The sequence below is a fragment of the Patagioenas fasciata genome, chromosome 7, assembly GCF_037038585.1.
Source record: "Patagioenas fasciata isolate bPatFas1 chromosome 7, bPatFas1.hap1, whole genome shotgun sequence".
Taxonomy (NCBI): Eukaryota; Metazoa; Chordata; class Aves; order Columbiformes; family Columbidae; genus Patagioenas; species Patagioenas fasciata.
The window spans coordinates 20,765,629-20,784,607 of record NC_092526.1 but is presented as its reverse complement, the minus strand read 5'-3'; the positions used below and the strand labels follow the sequence as shown (position 1 = coordinate 20,784,607).

The following is an 18,979-nucleotide window of genomic DNA, read 5'->3' as shown; positions in this document are numbered from 1 at the left end:
TGGACCTTGGTCTGATGAATGGAGGAGAGGAACTGCAGGGACACAAGCAAGTCCTGATGCCAACTTGAAAACACCATCCATGCTTGTCTCATTAGCAAGGGAGAAGAAAATTATCCTAAATTAGATTGTTGGGATTCTTCCAAATGAAAGTTTAGGAAAGGCGTCGTTATACCACCGCTTTTCCTCCAGTGCAATGGCTGCAGAAATAAAAGTTGTGTAGGGAATGGAAAAGGAGTGATTGCAAGAAGTAGGTACAGCCCGGTGGAGCTCTTGCTCTCGCCAGCAGCAGGTGTTTGTTAGTGCTGCCAGACTTTTTATGAGCGGAATATAATGTTTGTGAACTGGCAGGGAGCCAGGTGATGGATAACAGCACAGAGCCCTCTCCTGTCAGGAGCGAGTGTTCTATTGCTGCTTTCATTGCGCAGGTTACCAGTCTGTAGGTCTCGTGTTCTGCTTTGTCTTCATAAGAAGTAGGCTTAATGGGAAAGTGGAGAGATTGCTACTTGCTTTGTCTTCCTGCCTGCATTTGCTAAGAGTTGAAGTTTCTGGTGAGTGAACTACTGCCTGGAATACAGTGTTCTTCCCCAGAAACCGTGATGATATCCCTGTTGATTTCACTGTGACTAGGAGTAAAACCTGAGTTGGACACAGAGACTGAAATTCAGCCCTTTGTAAAAAGGCATAAATCCCCTGGAACTGAGGGGGCTTGTGACTTGAATCAAGTCAGGTTTCTCTTAGCTCAATCCAAATGCAGTCTGCAATACAGCAGATCATGGAGACCAATGTTTTAGTTAATTGTCCTTGAACAGATATGAGGATGAGGTCAGATGGATAGAGGATAACTGTTGAAACTTCTTTTTGAGGAGGGATTTTAACAAAGTCGAATAAATAATAAAAAAATCCAGAGTGTTCCAAAATGTTTTATCCCTCTCTGTTCTTGCTACACTTTGGCACTGCTTTTAAGATGTTCCCATAAATGTCTTATGCTAAGCAAGAATTGATGCATGATTTGAGCATGATGCACTTAGAACCCAATGGCTGGTGTATCAAGATTAATGAGTCCAGGCACTGGTTGTGGTTTATCTCACTTACGTGACTGCTGTCTTTATTGCCGAAAGAGGACAGATAGTTTTATGCTCTGGCCCTCCTAGCACTTCCCTAATGATACTTGGGGAGCTCCCTGCCCCTTGCTTTTACTGCCATACTAAGGTGCTAGAGAATTCTGCTTTCTGTTTGAGGAAACAGGTCATGCTAGGAAAAAGGCCAGAGAAAGGAACTCCTAAAGGAAAAAGAGACATAGGTATTGGAATTATTCTTGATAGTCTTGACTTAGCTGCAGATATGATAGGTGTTACCCAGCACACCTCAAGTTTGGAGTATTTTCTTCCCCCAAATAGAAGTTGTCTGCATTACGAAACCACTGCACATAATTCTGCACAGCTTGATGTGTGACACTGCCTTTGCAGAATAAATGCTCAAGGATAAATCCTGCATGATGAATAAATCGCCTCTTGGTCTCCCTATCTTTTTCAGGTGAGGCAGAGATATGATACAGAGTCAGCTAACATGCAGACCTAGCAGAAAAAGGGATCTTTTTTCCTGTGTTAGGCATGTCATCAGAGGAGATACTTCAGACAACTCTATTACAGGTGCAGTTGAATCAATAAGGCTTTTTTTTTTCCCCGCCCCAGATGACTCCTTCCATTTCATAAATTCCTGTTTTTAACAAGAGAAGAAGAGTAAGCAGATATTATTCAGTACCATGTTTCATGTCAAACGGATCTCCTTTTCTGGCACGTTGCTGCTTGAGTAGGCCAGCTTCAGCAGTTTTGAGAAGGTTTTTTTACATATTGTTTTCACTTAGAGCAGTGCAGATTTCTTTGGAAATCTATGACAATCAATTAAGTAAATGAGAAAATAGAATGCTTGTAATTAAGATAATCAAGCTACATGAAATCCACCCTACTAGTGCTAATATCTGTATATCTCCAAGCTGTATATTAATTAAACACCATGTAAGTGTTGCAATTAGACTCAGGCTGCTGTGGTGAAAAAGGGAGAAAAATGAAAATTATTGGAACCGTTTTTACTGTATGTGAAGCTCTTAGTTGTTGTAAAGCATCTTGTTATGATTTGTAAGGTTCCTGCAGGTGCCCCCGGGATGCCCAGGGACTCTGCAGCAGTCTTGAGCTGCTTCTGAAACAGGTGACCCCTGAAAAATACACACTGGTTTGCAAAAGATACATATCTTCTCAGGAGCTTGTCTTATTTTCCATGAATTTTCATGAATGAGTTTGGGTTACTGAGCTCTGAAACCAGCAGTCAAAGAAATTCAGTGTTTTGTTCCACATAGGAAACTGCAAAGGGGAGAATGGAGAGAATTATTCTGACTGGTTCTTAAAACCAAAGGGACTCTGTCCTGCTTTTTTGTTATTTTGGTGTTGCAGGGTTTTTCATTTATTTAGTTGGTTGGGTTGATGTGAAGACCCCAAGGTCACCCAGGCTTTTCTACTGAACAAAACAACATCTTAAAATACTTGTTTTGGGAGACGAGAGCTGCATGCAACTAACAGGATAATCGCTGTGTATTCAGATTGTGCTGCTTTGTTTATTTCCAGGTGCTTTCTTGGGGTCTTGGGGAAGCCAAAGGCTTTGTCAGGGACAGCGCGTGGCTCTCAGAGGCTGGGGAGGACCCTTGCCTCGCTATGAGAACCCCCTTGCAGCCACTGCAGAGTGAGTCTGTTGTGGTTTAATGAGATGTGGGTTTGGGGACATTCGTGGTTTCTCTTTTTCTCCCGTGTAGCTTTTGCTGGCAGCAAGCATTTATGTACCGTGGCGGTTGTGGAAGAATTGTGTTGGAGGGCCATGGGAGAGCCTTTCCACCTTAGAAATGCTGGAGTCTGGTCTTATTTGCTGGGGATGCCAAAGCAGTGGAGTAGAGCAAAGCAGGTGATGAACCTGTTTGCTCATTTGCCAGATATTGCTGTGAGTCTTTTGAGATTAAGTCTTTGGCATCAAATGAGTAGTACACCTGATCATTGTGGACTCCAGTTTGATGAAATTGTTGCACGAATAATGAATAAAAGTAATACTTTTGTTCTGTTTATTTTTCCAATGATTTTTTTAAAATCTGCTTTTACATCACAATATTCTTCCTTATGCAAAATGACCCTATTCAGTGGTGTTATGTTTTCACATAATACCATTTATGTTTTTAGAAAGAAGCAAAGAAGAAAAGTTACAGGACACCTTCAGTTTTTCATTTGATTTTGTTCTTTTTTTTATTATTTGACATTAATACAAAAAAATAGTATCTTGATTAGCAGCTTTGCTGGCAATCCCACAAAACTGTAATACTTTAATCTAAAAGAATGCACTCCTACAGACACTATAGATAAAACAATATATACAATTTAAATAAATACATAAGTACAGTCAGTCATATATAATGATACACTTAAAGTTCAGTTACTGTTGACAAGCTTTTCTAGTTAATTACACTCTTCATTTACAAATTGCCATTGCCATCTATATTATAAAGACCAAAAAAATCCCAATAAGGGATCAAAATTGATACTTTGTTACTAGGAAAGGTAGAAAATGAACTTTGAGACTTCTGTTTAAATACTCACATGGTTTTAGCAAAAAAAATGTTTTTGTGAAAAACTCCTCCTAAAGAGAGGTGTGTGTCCCTCACAGCTTCTTCACTCGATGTCCTTTGTTCCCGTACGTTTTGGAATCAAAATGTGATTATAGTCAGAAGTGACTAGAAACCAGCACGTCTTACCCAAATTGTCATTTGTCCCATGCTCAGTGAAACAAAATTACTTCTAAGTAACATAAATATTTTTATTAAAGGAAGCCTGATGCAAACATCTGTTTGTTAACAGTACCCCTTGTGACACGGAGTGGAAGGGACAGTAAGCTGTCCCTATGAGTAGGTGTGTTGCTCCCTATCTAGCTCCAGGTTGCAATGTGGCAATTTTTGAGTGAAGAGAAAATAATGAATCTGTTATGGAAGTGCAACAAACTGGTGAAATCTAGTATCAGAAAATAAACAGAAGTAGAAAATTGGGCTTTTGTTGTGTTCTTTTAAATTCACTTGACAATAAAAGAAAAAAAAATCTTATACATTCAGAAGTTAGGGCACACATGCTTAAGGCTCTTGAAACACTGGACAAATATAATGCCTGACTCAGCTTCATGCATAACAGAATGCTACTTAGCAAGCAGACTCTACACATATATACAGCTAAATACAGAAGAAAATGCCTTAGAAATATATACATCAGTTTCAAGATGAACATTTACATTTCTGTTGAAGATCTCTCTATTTATAAATGGCAGGAAATATGTTTATAGATATTATTTTCAAGGTGTACCTTCCAATCGTTAATGCAGTCTACTTGCAGTAGGAGAAGTTCAAGGCTGCCGTGCTACTTGAGCCCTGAGGTATGTGGATTGGGAGCCCTGCTGTTCTCTTGGTTACTAACCAAAGGCCACAGAAGCATCAGCAGGAGAAGTAAGGCCACCAAATCCATCTGGCTGTGGATTCAGAAACCCCAAATTACTGCCCGGTGCAGAGGGATAGCAGAAGTGATTGCAGCCTGTGGGTTGAAATTATTACCAAACGTGCTCCCTGTAGGACAGCATCCATGCTGCTCGATTTACCCAAGGGCTGGAGATGAATGCCACCTTTGTTTCCCTTCCTAAAGAAGCATATTCTGGGGCTTGGATAAGGAATGTTGAACTTCACCTAATCAGTGTGTGTGTCTGTGTCTTATATTCACCTGTGCAATTAGTTGGCCCTTGTTTAACTAGAGTTCTAAGTTGGACAGGAAGCAAGAGCCACTTTAACAAGGACGAGGTCAACTAGGGAAGGATAAATCGTAATTATGTTGCAAGAGATTCAGTATTTTTATGTAAAATTACTGATTTTCATTTATGAAGGATGCAATAGCTCCTGTTGATTAGCAGTAACTCCTGAGCTATCTGTTGTGTAGCTTCACCTTTAGATCTGAAGTAGATTTGTTTGAGAAAACTACTGCTTGTGGCTTGAAGGCCAGGTACACTTTACCTTACAAGTAATTCCTTTCAAAATGGTAGTGCTGCATCTATGAGTAAGACTAACAATTAGTTGTGAAACTGCAAACCTTGTGGGGTAGCATCTTCATTCCTCTGTTACTGTTGTAAAGTGCTATGTACACCTGTGGCAAAATCAGGTCAGAATTTTCCTTTAAATTCTTATTCAGTTAATTTCTGAGAACTTTATAGACATCCTGAATAACATACAGACTTAACAGTTTTTCGTATGTTACACGTAACTCTAGCTGAAATGAATGAGACTTGTGTGTGCTGTGGACAGTGTGAGTAATCTACAGCTAATAATATATTTGGTGAGTTTTGTTTCTTTGTAACTTGCCTGTGAATTGTTAATTCGAAGTTATTTGCTACAATTTTAATGACATTTCATTAACATTCATATTCAAAACACATAAGCACAAGATGAAACTTGAATAAAATCTTGTGTATTTGATTTCCATCGCATGCTCTGGGGATCTGTTGAGTGGGACCTCAGTGAGTATTGGCTCTGTGATGGGTAACCTGGGACCTGCAGATTGTTAACAAAGACTGGAATCTATTTTTCTTTAATAGGTGATTCTGAAAGCCCTCTATTTTGCTATGAAAGTTGTACTTAACCGTTATGTACTCTGTCCCTCGGTCAACAGAAAGTTGATTGCATGATTTTATTGGACAAAATTCTGCTTTTCTACACCATTAAAAATCTGATAGAATGTCATTCATATATCTACTGTAGCAAAAAGTAGAGCTTACTCTTGAAAAAGTGCTTTTGTGTTACTTTTTTTTTTTTAGGTAAGTAGTGCAGTGACTGATGTTGAAGAAATGTGCTGCTTGTTGACACTGTTATAATTCAATGTAATTATATATTGCTGTACAAGACACTGAATAGAGAGACCCACTGATACTAATGAGAAACACTGCACTTGCTTTGAAATTGAAAGTTAAAAGCTATTTGTACTTTTCCCATGTATTTTTAAGATAGTTTTTCATACATCTCCCCTGTCTTATTTCACCTGCAGATTCTACTTCATTTTAAAATTGTATTAGATCTTTTAGGGGCTACTTTAGACAGTGGAAGGAAATGGGGTGTCTTCTGAAATAATGGAAAGGAATACCATTTGGTGGATTCACATATACTTCAGTGTGTGGGTTTGTTTCTAAAGCCTGTGAGACTCTGATGTTCTTACCTGTCTAAATTCTGCTATTATACCATCAGTAAGCTGTTTGGGAATTGCACACATTTTACTATAAAATCTACATGTCGAGATAGGTGTGTAAGGTCAGTGCAAATGTGTACCACCCAATTTATTCACAAAGCTCTGAACAGATATGGTCGTAGGGTGTCAAAAAAGGAATAAAAATTTGTTCATGATTCTTCATTTTATAGGGCCTGAGTCTTATCTCGGATGCTGGGGCATGAACTGTTAAGCAACTCATAGTTTGTTACTGTCCTTTTACATACAGATGCAGGAACTGATACACATGATAGAGGATAATATATAAAATCTGAGATTTGACTCTAGATCCTTTTGGTTGGCGTAATGTCCTTATGAAAAGAGCCTGAAATCTGTAAACCAGTAGTCAAAACGGGAATGAAAAACTAGTCATTAGAAATGCTCTTACAGTTAATATCCCACAGTTTAACCTGTAAATCAGCAGATCACTTTGTCAAAAAATAACCAGACTAAACCAAAACTGAAAAAAAAGGTATTTACATCTGAAAAATCTTAACATCTAAGGTGTTTCTTGCTGGACATGTCATTCCAAATTCTGTGCATTTCTTCTGGTGTTATCTGGTGCACTGTGATCACCCTGCGGTACCTGCACAAGCTGTAGGCCATTTTCCAGTGATTGAAGCCACTGTTCTGGAAGGGATGAATGCCCAGCTTCCGAAGACAGAGTCCAACGTACACGTCTTCAAGATGAAGAAGTCTGGTATGAAGGGAGGTTTTGTAAATCAGTTCTGCTACGTCAGCTGAAAAAATGTAGCCGGTGCCTGAACAGAAGGGTGGGTAATTGCTGTCGGGATACAGATCCCGTGGCATGTACCACTTACTGCGAACGTCTCGAATTGGTCCTCCATTTATAACATAACCAGTGAAGTACCTTCTCCTTGGCTTGGTGTTGGGCTTGAGCAGCTTATAAATAAGATTATCCATATTTACAAAAATATCACTGTCTGTCTTCATAACATACTTTGCTTTTGAACAAAATGTTGCTACCCACCTCATCCCCATCAACGTTTTCAGAGTGAGGTTATGATAAGAGTCGATAAAATCCTCCACAATGATGTCGTGAAAAATTTGGCTTTCTTGCTCTACCATTTGATTTAATACAGGGTCTGCGTTTTTTCCGAGAAGAAAGAGCGTGGCAATTTTAATACCTTTAAAATTGTTTTCGTCTCCCCACGTTTCTCGAATGGCTTGTCTTGCATCAAACTCTTTGTGAGTTGTGCTGATAAGAATGACCAAGAAAGGGACGCTCTTCTCACACTTGTTGGGTTCATTGATAAGAAAGTCAAAAGAATGTGGATTTATAGGTCGAGTTCTTATGTTGCCAAAGGAAACATTTTTTCTGGCTATGGAAATGCTACTGAGCTGTCTGTGGCCAGTGTAAGAAGAAGTAGGACGAGTTATACTTAAGTACCAAAGAGCACTTGCCCAACAAACTACTGTCAAAACGTATAAGCATGAGACCTTTGAAGCCATTGTTCCCCTCGCTCTTTTATTCCATGTGATAAATAAATAGCCTTCGTACCATGAGCGCACCTCTGTGCCAGAGAGGCAGCATATTAGTAATGAAACTGGAAAGTTCGATATAGAAAAGTAACTCTGTAATCATTCATGGATCTCAAATAGGAGCTGTTAACCCTGATGATACTCAGCTTTTCTTCTTCTACTAGCAGCAGCTTCCATTTCTTGGAATTTTCTGTTATTTCTGAAAAATATGAAGAAAAATTTTTCATTGCTAGATCATAAAAGCCTAGGGCAAGAAAAATGAGCTTAAATATGACTGGCCATTAATAAGCTAAGTGTCTTAATGCATTTCTCAGATCTCTTTTTTTTCTTACGAGTTACCACAATGCAATATGGTGTACTAGAAAATAGCCTTATAAATGAAGTAATGCTTTTGTGATTTATAATTTCTTGTAGATTATAATATATTAAGAAGTTAAGCATGCATAGCGTCTTGGCTATTTAGGTAATTTTAGAGGTATATGAAAAGAATTTCCTGGTTTCTAGCATTTAAATGCTTCCTAGCATTTTTTGTGGACAATCTTTCAAAATATGCCATGGAACACTTTAAACTTATATAAAGAATGAAAAACAAAGTACTTGATGTTAGAATTAGTAGCATCAGTGGCAGTTACGTGCATGAATACCTACAGATCCCATTTGGTCTAAATGCTGTTGATGTCTGTCTGGCTAATGAGAGCATGCTTTGGTGGAAATGCTTTGGGAAAGGCACAGGAGAGAAAGCAAGAGATGTATACTGTCTTACCCATGTAAACGTCAGTGCCGGAGTAGACTCCGTAAAAGTCTGGAAAAAAATTAACACAGTTCAGTTATTCTTGTTGGCTTCCTTCTCCTCTCCCACTGCACCAGTCTTTACTTTTCATAAGCAAACATCATTAGTACACCACAGAAGACGAGCCCCGATGGCAGCCCGTGGCTGGTGTCCCCTCACTCCTGCCCAGCCAGCCCGTCCGAACCGCCGTGTCTGTCCTGCTCCCAGCACTGCGGAGCTTCGGGGCTCCCCTGGATCCGGGGAACGCACCAGCTCTGAAGCTCCCGTTGCTGTTAGCGTGTTTCCTTGGAAGCAGCTCTGTTTATCATCCTTTCTTGGAAATAAGACAAGCTGCACTGAGCCTGCCGGGTCCGTGCTGACTCCCCCAAGGCACACCAGTAGCTAGAGAGAGCCTGTAGGCTCTGCGTTCTGGGCTTTACCCTTGCATTGCTTTGGAGATAAGGCACAGTAGAAGCATGCAACACATGAGCTTTACACAAGAGCCTTTGAAATATTTAGTATTTACTTTGGATAGAACAAAACAAATATGGATTTGGGTAAAAAGAGAGAAGCTCTGTCTTGGAAATGTCCCTTCTGTTTCTGCACTACTTTCCCATGTTGCTTGGATGTTGGGTATGTGTGGTCTCTTTTTCCTTTCTTAAAAAGCAGATGTGACTGTGGCCCTGGAGGTGCCCCGTGGTGGGGTCTTTTGCCTGGTGACCTGTCCTTTAGGGGTGTGTGGACAGGGCTCCATGGCAGGGGGTCGACTCAGAGGATGGTTACCCTGTGTTACCGTGTCACACTGAGGTGGGAAAACAGCAGAGAAACAATCTTAACATTTATTAAATATATACAGACTGTAGTCTCCTTATAGATGCTCACAGCTAGTGCTGTCCTGCTAGACTTCACTACAGGCACTTCTAGGTATTTAATGACCAGAACCAGAATAACCCTCTCCCCATTCATGAAACTGGAACACGTGAATTTGTGGCCCGTTTCAGAGCTTTATCTGTTTCAGTTGGTTTTGCCCGAGGGTGATTTACCGAGGGTGATTTACCAAGACGGAGGTTGATGGTGATCTCCTCTGCTGCTTGCCACAGGACTTGGGGTTTGTGATCTTTTCCCACCAAACAGTACCAGTAAACATTTGGGGGCAGTGTATTTGAGGCCTTTAATTCCCCCTTAGGGCTGCAGAACACAATGACCTTGGCACACATGTGTACATCCTTGTAAATAAATACAGTTGTGATAAATGTATTTACAAATGCTACTGTCACGTCTGGAGAAGCAATCCGGCCTGATGTAACAACACACTGGGGTCACTGGGACACGGTTCTGAGAAACAGAAAACACATCCCTGATTTGGTATGTTGGGTTTTTTTCTGGCTTTGTGATTAATTTCTGATAGCCTTCCCCACTGGAAACCCCAGGAGGCAAAAGCACAAAGCATGAAATTCCAGAACGCAATGAAGACATAACACTGTAAGGTGTAGAAGATTGTGTTAACAAAGAAATACAGCAGTCGTGGATTGGAGATGAAGAGTGGGAGTTACGTAGGTCAGAATATTGAAGGGACTCCAGCATTAAGATCTCACAAATACTTCTAATATTCTGCATATCATGAATTATTTCAGGAAACTATGTATTGCATTTTATAGATCTGTATATTTTTCTGTATCTTTTCTTTAAGAATGACAGGTGCATTAGTTACCATGAATACTGTGCAGATTTCCAAGGGAAAAGAAAACTGCAACCAGTGCTTCTCATAAACTGCAAAATTACAGAAAGTAATAGCTTTTCAGTCCAGCAATGTCATGGCTGTGATGTTCAATCCTGTGTGCTCTGAAAGGATTAGAAGCAACAAAAGCCTTACACCATTTTGAAGAAAGACTGCAGGGTATTGAGGGGAATTTTTTTTGCTCAGTTATGAAATCTACAGATAACTCTGTGTCCAGGATCAACGTTTCTGATATTGGCCCTTGGATTGCTGTTTCTTGAAATAAGTTTCTCTGGTTTTGTTTTGTGTTTAGTGTGGAATTTTTGTTTCTTTGGTTTGCCTTTTTTTTTTTAAGAGAAAGATCAGAGTTTACATGGCGTTCTTTGGTTTGGAATGTTTTCCACCATCTCTGGTAATTTTTGAGCAAAGGGCAGGTGAAGTTGTTAAGAGCAAACTGATTGTATTTTCCTGACAAGTGAAATCTTAGATTTAATTATTTTTTAGGAACATCGAGGGCAAAAACAAGAAAAGAGAGCTCTCTGCTTTCCTGTGATGGGCGTCTCTGCTATTCCTACTCTGAGGTGAAGATGGGATTAAAGTTCAAATTCCTGCTTTACCTGAACGTTTTACCATATATGGGGAATGGATTTGGAAGAAAGCAGCACAAACAAAATTGGCAAATAGTGCAAATACAAAACAGAATTTGCTGAGCAGTCTTGGTCTGCTATCTTAGCTGAAATTGTCGCTTTCAGGACTGATCTCTCACTCTTTGTAGCATTGCAGAGAGGGTAGATAAGTAGCTATGTCATGTATTTTTTTCGGCCATAAGGCAAATGCTCCTAGAAATTATTTCTGGGAACATTGTTCCTGCACAGTAATTCCAATAATGTTTAGTTTGCACAAATGAGAAAATACATAGCTTGATTAGGCAGGGAAACATGAACTAAGTGGAGAAATACGTATTTTGTGATGATTTATCAGTCAAGAATTTCGGAGGTTGCCAAATTCTGTTATTAAAGATGATGCTAATTCATCAAGGACCTAAAGAAGTGCCTAATTCCAACTTCTGTAGAATTACTCCTGTGCTGAAGGTACCTTGCAAATGATTCGCAGCGTGTGACAGCGAATGTTTTCCTTGTCGTGTGTTGTGACCTGAAACTAAACTCTGCAGCTGTGCAATATATGGGACTTGTGTATCAAGGCCGTCAGTTCCAAGGAATGAAATCAGAATGTAAACCTGATGTGCTCAAATTATAGTGTGTTGAAAGTTTCGTGTTAGTTACTTATTTGGAAAAGAGGAATAAACTATGTGAACTACGGTCACTACTTTCATCCAGTTAACAACTGAAAGCACTTTAATGCCTGTGTGTAATTGTGGTTCCTTTAGCAGTTCGCTCTTAAGTTTTTCAGAACATTTTTAACCTAGTCAAGAGTAAATATCTCAAAAGCTGCCTTACATGTTAAAATATGTAGCAAATTCATTAACATATTTTGTTCCTAGTCCTGATACTGCATTCAGTATATTGTCATTCTGAGGGTGACCCTTTTTGTTTTCAAGTTTTGCTAAGATATTATTGAATTTGGTGTTTAAATATATTTGAAGGCTGTCTAACAGGAGGATATTGATCTTCACAGAGGGAGCAGAAAGCTTCTGCCAGTTTTGGCCTTTGTCTGTTGGGATAGGCTATGTCACGTTCGGGGACAGTGGCACAAGCAAAGGAAAGTGTCACCTCCTTTGCTGTGTTCTGTGGGTGGAATAAATCTTTTTAGCAGTGCAGCAGCAAAGTTAAGCTCTTGGATCCTTGATCTCAAAAATGTTTTAATTCAATTTGTTCCTTTTCCCAACTGGGTTGTCATACTATAAGTAAACAAAGGCTTAAGCTTTGCTAGGGTAGATGGTTGTAAAAAGGAAATATTTAGCATTGTGTTCCCATATTGTGACTTGAAGTTGTGCACTTAATTGCGCTATTCAGGGCTCACGCTGTGCGAGCCAGAGCAGCCGCCCAGGCGGAGCGCGGAAGGCAGCGCTGTGCAACTGCTGCCAGTAATTGACCTGATGGAAACCGTGGGTATTCGCAGCACATCTTGTACGAGCTGACTGCACATCAAGAATAATCCTCCAGATAATGAGCACGTTTTAGAATCTTGCTAACTGTTCATGGGCAATTTTCAGGCAGACATCAATGAGTTCAGCAAACATTACTCGCCAAATGCAATACTTTGCCAATGTTTTGGAATGCTGCTGTCTCTGCTGAGGGGCTGTTGATATTTTTCTTTCAAGAAAGCACAGTTGCATTAATGTAACTAGATGGCGGTGGAAACATAGGATAGAAAGCACAGCTCTGGAAGCCTGGCGTGTTGCCATAGCTGTAATCCATAGCCTGTTGCTCTCTGCCACTGAGGCGGAGTAGGTGCTGGGTAGAGGCTGTCAGGATGCTGAGCCCTGGGGAGGAACCTGGCTGAGAAGACAAGGGAGGCCACAGCTGCTCATCCCGACCCCCAGGAGCCTGTCAGGCAGATCAAGAACGAGTCAAGTTAACTCTGCATCTCTGCCAAAATGTACCTGTTCCTTTCCCTGAAAAAAAGAGAGGGAATCTGGCTCCTAACTTATTTAGTTCATGTAGCAAACTCTTCTCATTTTCCCTGAAGAGAGATTTTTGTAAGAGTTGTCTATGATTGTGGCCTTCATCCTTATATTAACCAATACACTGAAATGTCTCCACCATTTACGAAGTCCTTAAATTACCCAAGGAAAAGGCTGTGATTATTACTGAGGCTTATTGACAAGATAATTATCCTGAACACTAAGAACACATCTACACAGAAATCTGGGGATGCTGTTATGTTCTTGCCTGTTTTCATAGTAATTTCTTGGGGAAATTCTGGACAGATGGCATAGGTGATTTAACAGGAGATTGCAGGCTCCTCTCTAGCAACTTCATCTGATGGTTTCTTAAATATTCCAAATGCTTTTGCTGTGCCTGGGTGTAATGGACCTGAAACCAAATCAGTGCTGCAAAGGAAGACTGTCCTCTCTGGATTATCTCTGTGGAAAGGGACTATAATAGATGCAGGAGCCACAGTCTCAGGCTGAGGGGAGGAAAGTACAAGCATTCGCTTCAGCTCCATGTTTTTTTTAGAAAACTCAGTGCCTCCACTTTGTGGGGTTCCAACTGTCATATGTTAAAAGAGGCTGGCTTCCCTCCTCTTCCTTCAAAGACAGCGAGGACAAATGTTTTCTGAAAATAAGGGTATGTTTTTAGATGTGCAGTTTGTACATAGAAAATCATTCCTTGTTCACAGAAATATTGATGATGGACTCTACCCTGTGCAGTAACTGAATGTGAAAGCAAGTGTTTGCACAAGTGATTCATTCATACTAACAGTTCTCTTTCCATGAATGCTTATTTGCAGATGGTTTATGCTCTATTCCATCACTAAATTGAAGAATTGATCTCTGGAAATGAATTTGTGACTTAGAAGTTATTTTTCAATATTTAATATCTGCTCCTAATATGAATAAATATTAGAATGACTGTGCATTAGGGAATTTTATGAAACGCATCTAAGTCTTATATTGTGAAAATACAGGTTTTAGAATTTCCACTAGTTGTGGTGACTCCATGTGGAAGGAGATGAAAGGGCAGACCAGACCCTCAGGACCATCTGTACAACGGATGGGTTTCTAAAATGTTAGCAAACCAGGCGTGCTTGGTCGGATATTAATCTAGAATGGTTAATAGCTAGACTTACTCAACTTAGAATAATACTAGAACTTGGGATGTGCCAATCAGCAATTCCGTCTTGTTATAGTGATGTTGCAAGTGATTTACCTGGAGCAGTGCATACCACTGTTAATGGGTGTTTAGCTGTTGACTTTGGCAGCAGGCATTTTAAACACGTATTCTTTGCACTAACTAGAGGGCTGAGAAAAAGAAACAAAGAACTTAAACTGAAAGAAAACTGAAAAAGCAGAATAATTTTAAGAAGAATTGTTTTTTTTAAGTTGCCCAGGAGATGTCAAGTGTCAGATCTGTGCATTTTTTCCCATGAATGCTTTTCAGAAACAATTTTAAAAAACACTTTGTCTTCATGTTGTGATAGGTCATTTGTAATTACATCAATCATGGCCTGTTACAGCAGTAACATGTAAATTGCATCTCAGTATGGTTATAAACTGATGCAAATACCATATTTCACTTTGGGTTACCATAGCCACAACCATTATTTTCTTCAGCTATTGTGCTGTGCTCTATTGTGAAATCTCACAGCAAGGTTCTTTAGCTCATGTCACCATCGAATCGGTTACAATATTTTGCATCTAATGAAAGTTTAGGACAAAAAAAAGCAGCTTTTAGTTGTTTAAAAAAAATCCAAGGGGAAAACCTTTGGAACTGCTTTAACAAAATCTTTATTACTTGTGAAAAGATTTTACATAATTTATTACCAAAGTCAATAGGTGAAATTACCTTCAAGTAATAGTGTTTGAAATCAAATGTACTGCTGTTCTTGCCTTAACCTTCTTAAATTCCAGTTTCATTTCCTTTGTATTCAGAGCGATGCCTGTGAAACGCTGGTCTGGTTATGACACCAAGAATAAATGGCAGTGGCCTTGATTATATAGATGCCTACCCTAGTGGCACTGCCATTCTCAATTAATCTTTGTCACAAAAAGGAGGAGTAACGATTACGTGAAGATTGAAACACCTGAAATCACACTCACAGTGTCTGTGGTGATGATAACTTATTGAACTGGATAATGAATCTACTTCTCATAATTCACATGATATCAGGGGCACTGGAGGAAATGTACAACCAATTAAAACTTTTGGATTTACTGGGAAAAGTTTTTAAACAGTTTTGAACCTGTCCATTAAGGAATCTGTCATGATGGTTGGGGAACTTTGCTTTTAACCTCATCAAAACTGGGGGCACTTCAGGCTGGAAACACTGATTATTGCTGTGTATAAATACATTTTTATAACCTCACAGCATAGCTCTTATTGATAGGCAATTACTGGAGGTATTCTTCCATATCTTGTTCTTATCTGTATGACACCTATATAGTAATTGTTACTAATACATATCTTTAACCTCTGAATGATGGAGGTAGAATTTTTTTAAGGCTAAAAAATAGCTAGCATTCACATTATTTTCTCATTAGTTCCATAGTAATGAGTCTAGAAACTTTTGTTAACAGTGAGTTTAGGTTGATCAGATAATAGCAAAGCTCCAACTTCCTGTGATTAAGAAAAAACATTAGATATTATCAGAAACCTGAGGAAATTGTTGGATGCTGTAACACTGTGGCTACATGAGCATTTTTTTTTCTTTTCTCTGGAAATATTCCCCATGTTGATGAGGTCCCAGAGCCTTGCTATCCATCCAGGAACGGGTTGCAGTGCAGTTTTGTCTATGTTTGCATTACAGTAATTAATGTGAAGCTATGTTGTGAAGTGTTTGTCACTGTGAGCTATTTATAAGCCAAGCATCAAGTTTCTAATTCCCTTTGTGAAGTAGTTGTGATAGATTTAATGCAAACTGTTGCTTTCAAAATTGCACCTGTCTCTCACAGACCTGTAACATAAAAAAAACCCCAACCAAACAAATGACTTCTGTCTTCATCCTGCAGATTATGCCCCATACTTCAGCCAGAGGATTTATTCTCAAATATGTGAAAAACATTTCCTAGATGTACACTTTTTTACTTTGGTAACTGGTTAGTCAGGACTGGGATTCTCCAGTTTGTGGGAACTTTTCTGGGCATTGTTTTCTGGTGGCGTCACCTTGCATCTGGCAGAGAGAAGTCCCTGCAGCTGTGACAGAGCTGGGTGGTGGCTCCTGCAGCTGCCTCTGCCCTCTTTCCCCCTGAAAAGGGGAAAAGTGGGATTTGCCTCCTCTGTGCACTGAAAGGAGCTGCATTGACATTTTACTGGCTGTGCCATGTGCCTGAAATTCATGGAGTGGTGCTTTCCTGCTCAGGAACTGGTGTGTCCAGCAGCTGGTGCATCTGCCCACACACACATCAACCTCAGCACAGCCCAGGGCCAGCACTTCTGGCCATTAACTATATGTAATTTTTACAATGAGGACTGGAAATGTGTTTCTTTTCACTTTTTCATAACTAGAGGGTAGATGGGGTTTTGCTCAAACTTGAATGAAAACTTACTTTTACTGGAGACTGAGCAAGAAAAAATTCAGCTGCAGAAGAGGGTGTTTTTTGCGAAGCTGTTAACATTTGAGAGCAAGGTGGTGTCAGGCTCTTTCAACTAGCACAGATGGAGCATTTCACAGACATTTGTCAGCATCTAGTTTTCTGAAGTTTGTGGTTGAAAGGACCATTGCACAACGTTACACTTACGCATTCGTAGAACATACACTCAACACAAGAGGCCATATCTTGTGTGGCAGGGATTTAAAAATGGGCTCATAGTGACTTGAGGTTTTTTTATGAATGAAATAAAGGAGCGCAAGCTGTAGTAAATTGGTAAATACATATCCTTGTGAATTCACAGGAGTGAATATTTCCGCATTCTTTTAAGGTGTTTCAAAAGTGCAGCAAATTGTGTCCTCAGCTGAGACATGAGTTTGAAAAATACTGTTTGGGACCATAAATGGTTGCTGCCTCCTTAGCTATTATAATCTGTAAATGCATTCTGGGTTATCAGCTATTCCTACTTAGTCCACCCTGTTCCCCAAAAGAATGTTTCTTTATTTTTTCACTTTATTCCCTTTATGAAAATTGTGAACATTGTCTGTTAGTCTCAGTGAAAGAAACCTCAGTGTTTCTGGAGAAAGCAGCCAGTTAACAGCATTTCCATTAGTGCTCATATCAGAGTTTAACTTGAGCCCTATGAGACTTGTTGTAGGAAAAAATGGAGGAAGTTTTCTTGCAAACTGTTATTGATGAACAGTTTGTGAGAATTTCTCAGTTAATAACTCATCTCCCAGCGGGGCAGAATATGGCTGATAATCTCACGTATCTAACAAACCCGCAGGAAGAACTGCATTCTGGTAAAGAGTAAATCCAAATTCCTGTTTCGACTCACTTTTATCACTTATGTCATTAGAGATGTCCTTCAAGTGTACTTTTAAAGTTTTCACTAGGGAGCATAAATTTCAAATCCTGAAGAGCTGTGTGACTAGTCAGGAATACTAACTCTGATTTCTTACACCTTTTTTCTGTGAGTCTTTCTAATTAGGGGTATTTGTAGTGGTTGGTAACTAGGAAAACAGCTAAGCAAACGTCTTCCAAATGTGCGTGCATGTGCGTTTATCTTTCTTTCCCTAAACATAACAGGGCCCATTTCTGTGGGCTCATTATGCTGCAAGTACATCTTGCTTTCTCTTTTTCCTGGTGTGACTAGGGAAGCGTAACCATTGCAATTGCAACTTCTCAGAATAATTGGAAACTCTCCAGTTGGCCTCTCCACCTGTAATTGTGTGGTCCCTTGCGGGCTGATATAGGTGTAAATGTCATTGTCTATGTTAAAGGATTTATCAAAACATAGGCTAAGTAGTATTACGTCAAGGATGGCGTCGGCACATTCAGAGTTGAAAAGCGGGGAAAGCAGTCGTCTTCCTCCTCCCAGCTTGGCTTTTACTGAGGCTCTAGTGTGGCATGGGGAAATCAGGCGATTGCAGTGCCACTCCAGAGAAGATTGTGCAGTAACTTGTTCGCGGTTCCGCTCGGTGCTTTCTGTTGCTCTGCTTTGTGCGTTGTGCCACGAGCATCGCTGATGCCGGGGGTGGCCGGCTGCCTTCATTCTGATGCTGCGCAACAGACAAAATTCTCTTTTTGTCACTCACTTTTCTTTGGGATGTATTGGCTTCTGCTTGGATAGGAATATAATGTACTACTGGTAGAAATCAACTTTGAGAAGTAATAGACAGTAAGTATGTTCTGTCACTGTGCCCAAGGGGAATCATATCATACCTTAGTTATTCGTGTATTCAAGGCCAAGCCTTAAGGAGAAAGAGGGTACATGAATATACAGTGTAAAAATATAGATTGCTTCTCTGAGCTCTCCATCTGTGCACTTTCAAGAGCTTTATAAACACAAGCTCTCTGAGCAGCTGTATACCCCAAGGAGGCAGGTAACAAGGCAATAAAATCTGCCAAGCAAGTTAAGGGTCCAAATCTTGATACATACCTCAGGGTTGTAAGAATTAAATAGAGCAGTTTCACAAAGAGACATTCTTCTGGGAGACTCCTTTTTCTCATAGAAGCAACATAAGATCAAACCCTCCTTTTGATAATTTTACAAACTTTGGGGGTGCTTAGTTTTGAGTAGAATCAGAAGAGATTTCTGTATAACTAACATGAACTCAGACCTTCTCTGGAGGAAGGTTTTTGGGTCATAGCATGGCTGGAAACAACAGGGATTCTCCTGAGCTTGTTCAAGCACTGTGCAGGTCTCCATCAATGTCCAAACCCCTTCTCTCGCTTTCAGCGGTCTTCTTTCAGCATTATTGTGATCTGAGAGATCTCTTGAACAAAAGAGATTTTAAAGCAGTCTGCAATCTGTGGTTCGGTTTGTTTCCCAGCTATTCTGATATCCAAGGCAACACAAAGCAAAAATGATACGAAATGCAGTAAAATAGCTGTTAGGCCAGCTGTTGCGGGATCACGCAGGCTATGGAGGGACACACACCGCTCTGCAGTGTGACCGA

General features: G+C 39.9%; 1 protein-coding gene across 3 annotated transcripts in view; it reads right to left on the bottom strand.

The window, feature by feature from the left end:
• Positions 1–3,255: 3,255 nt before the first annotated feature.
• Positions 3,256–18,979, bottom strand: part of B3GALT1 (beta-1,3-galactosyltransferase 1) — a 193,308-nt gene continuing 177,584 nt past the window's right edge. For all 3 annotated transcript variants that reach the window (XM_071811021.1, XM_065841182.2, XM_065841181.2), the window contains 2 exons: positions 8,584–8,622; positions 3,256–8,019 (listed from right to left, as the gene is read on the bottom strand). In XM_071811021.1, the coding sequence (XP_071667122.1) occupies positions 6,810–7,790 (981 nt within the window). In that variant the 5' untranslated portion in view covers positions 7,791–8,019; positions 8,584–8,622 and the 3' untranslated portion in view covers positions 3,256–6,809. The remainder of the gene's footprint in view (positions 8,020–8,583; positions 8,623–18,979) is intronic.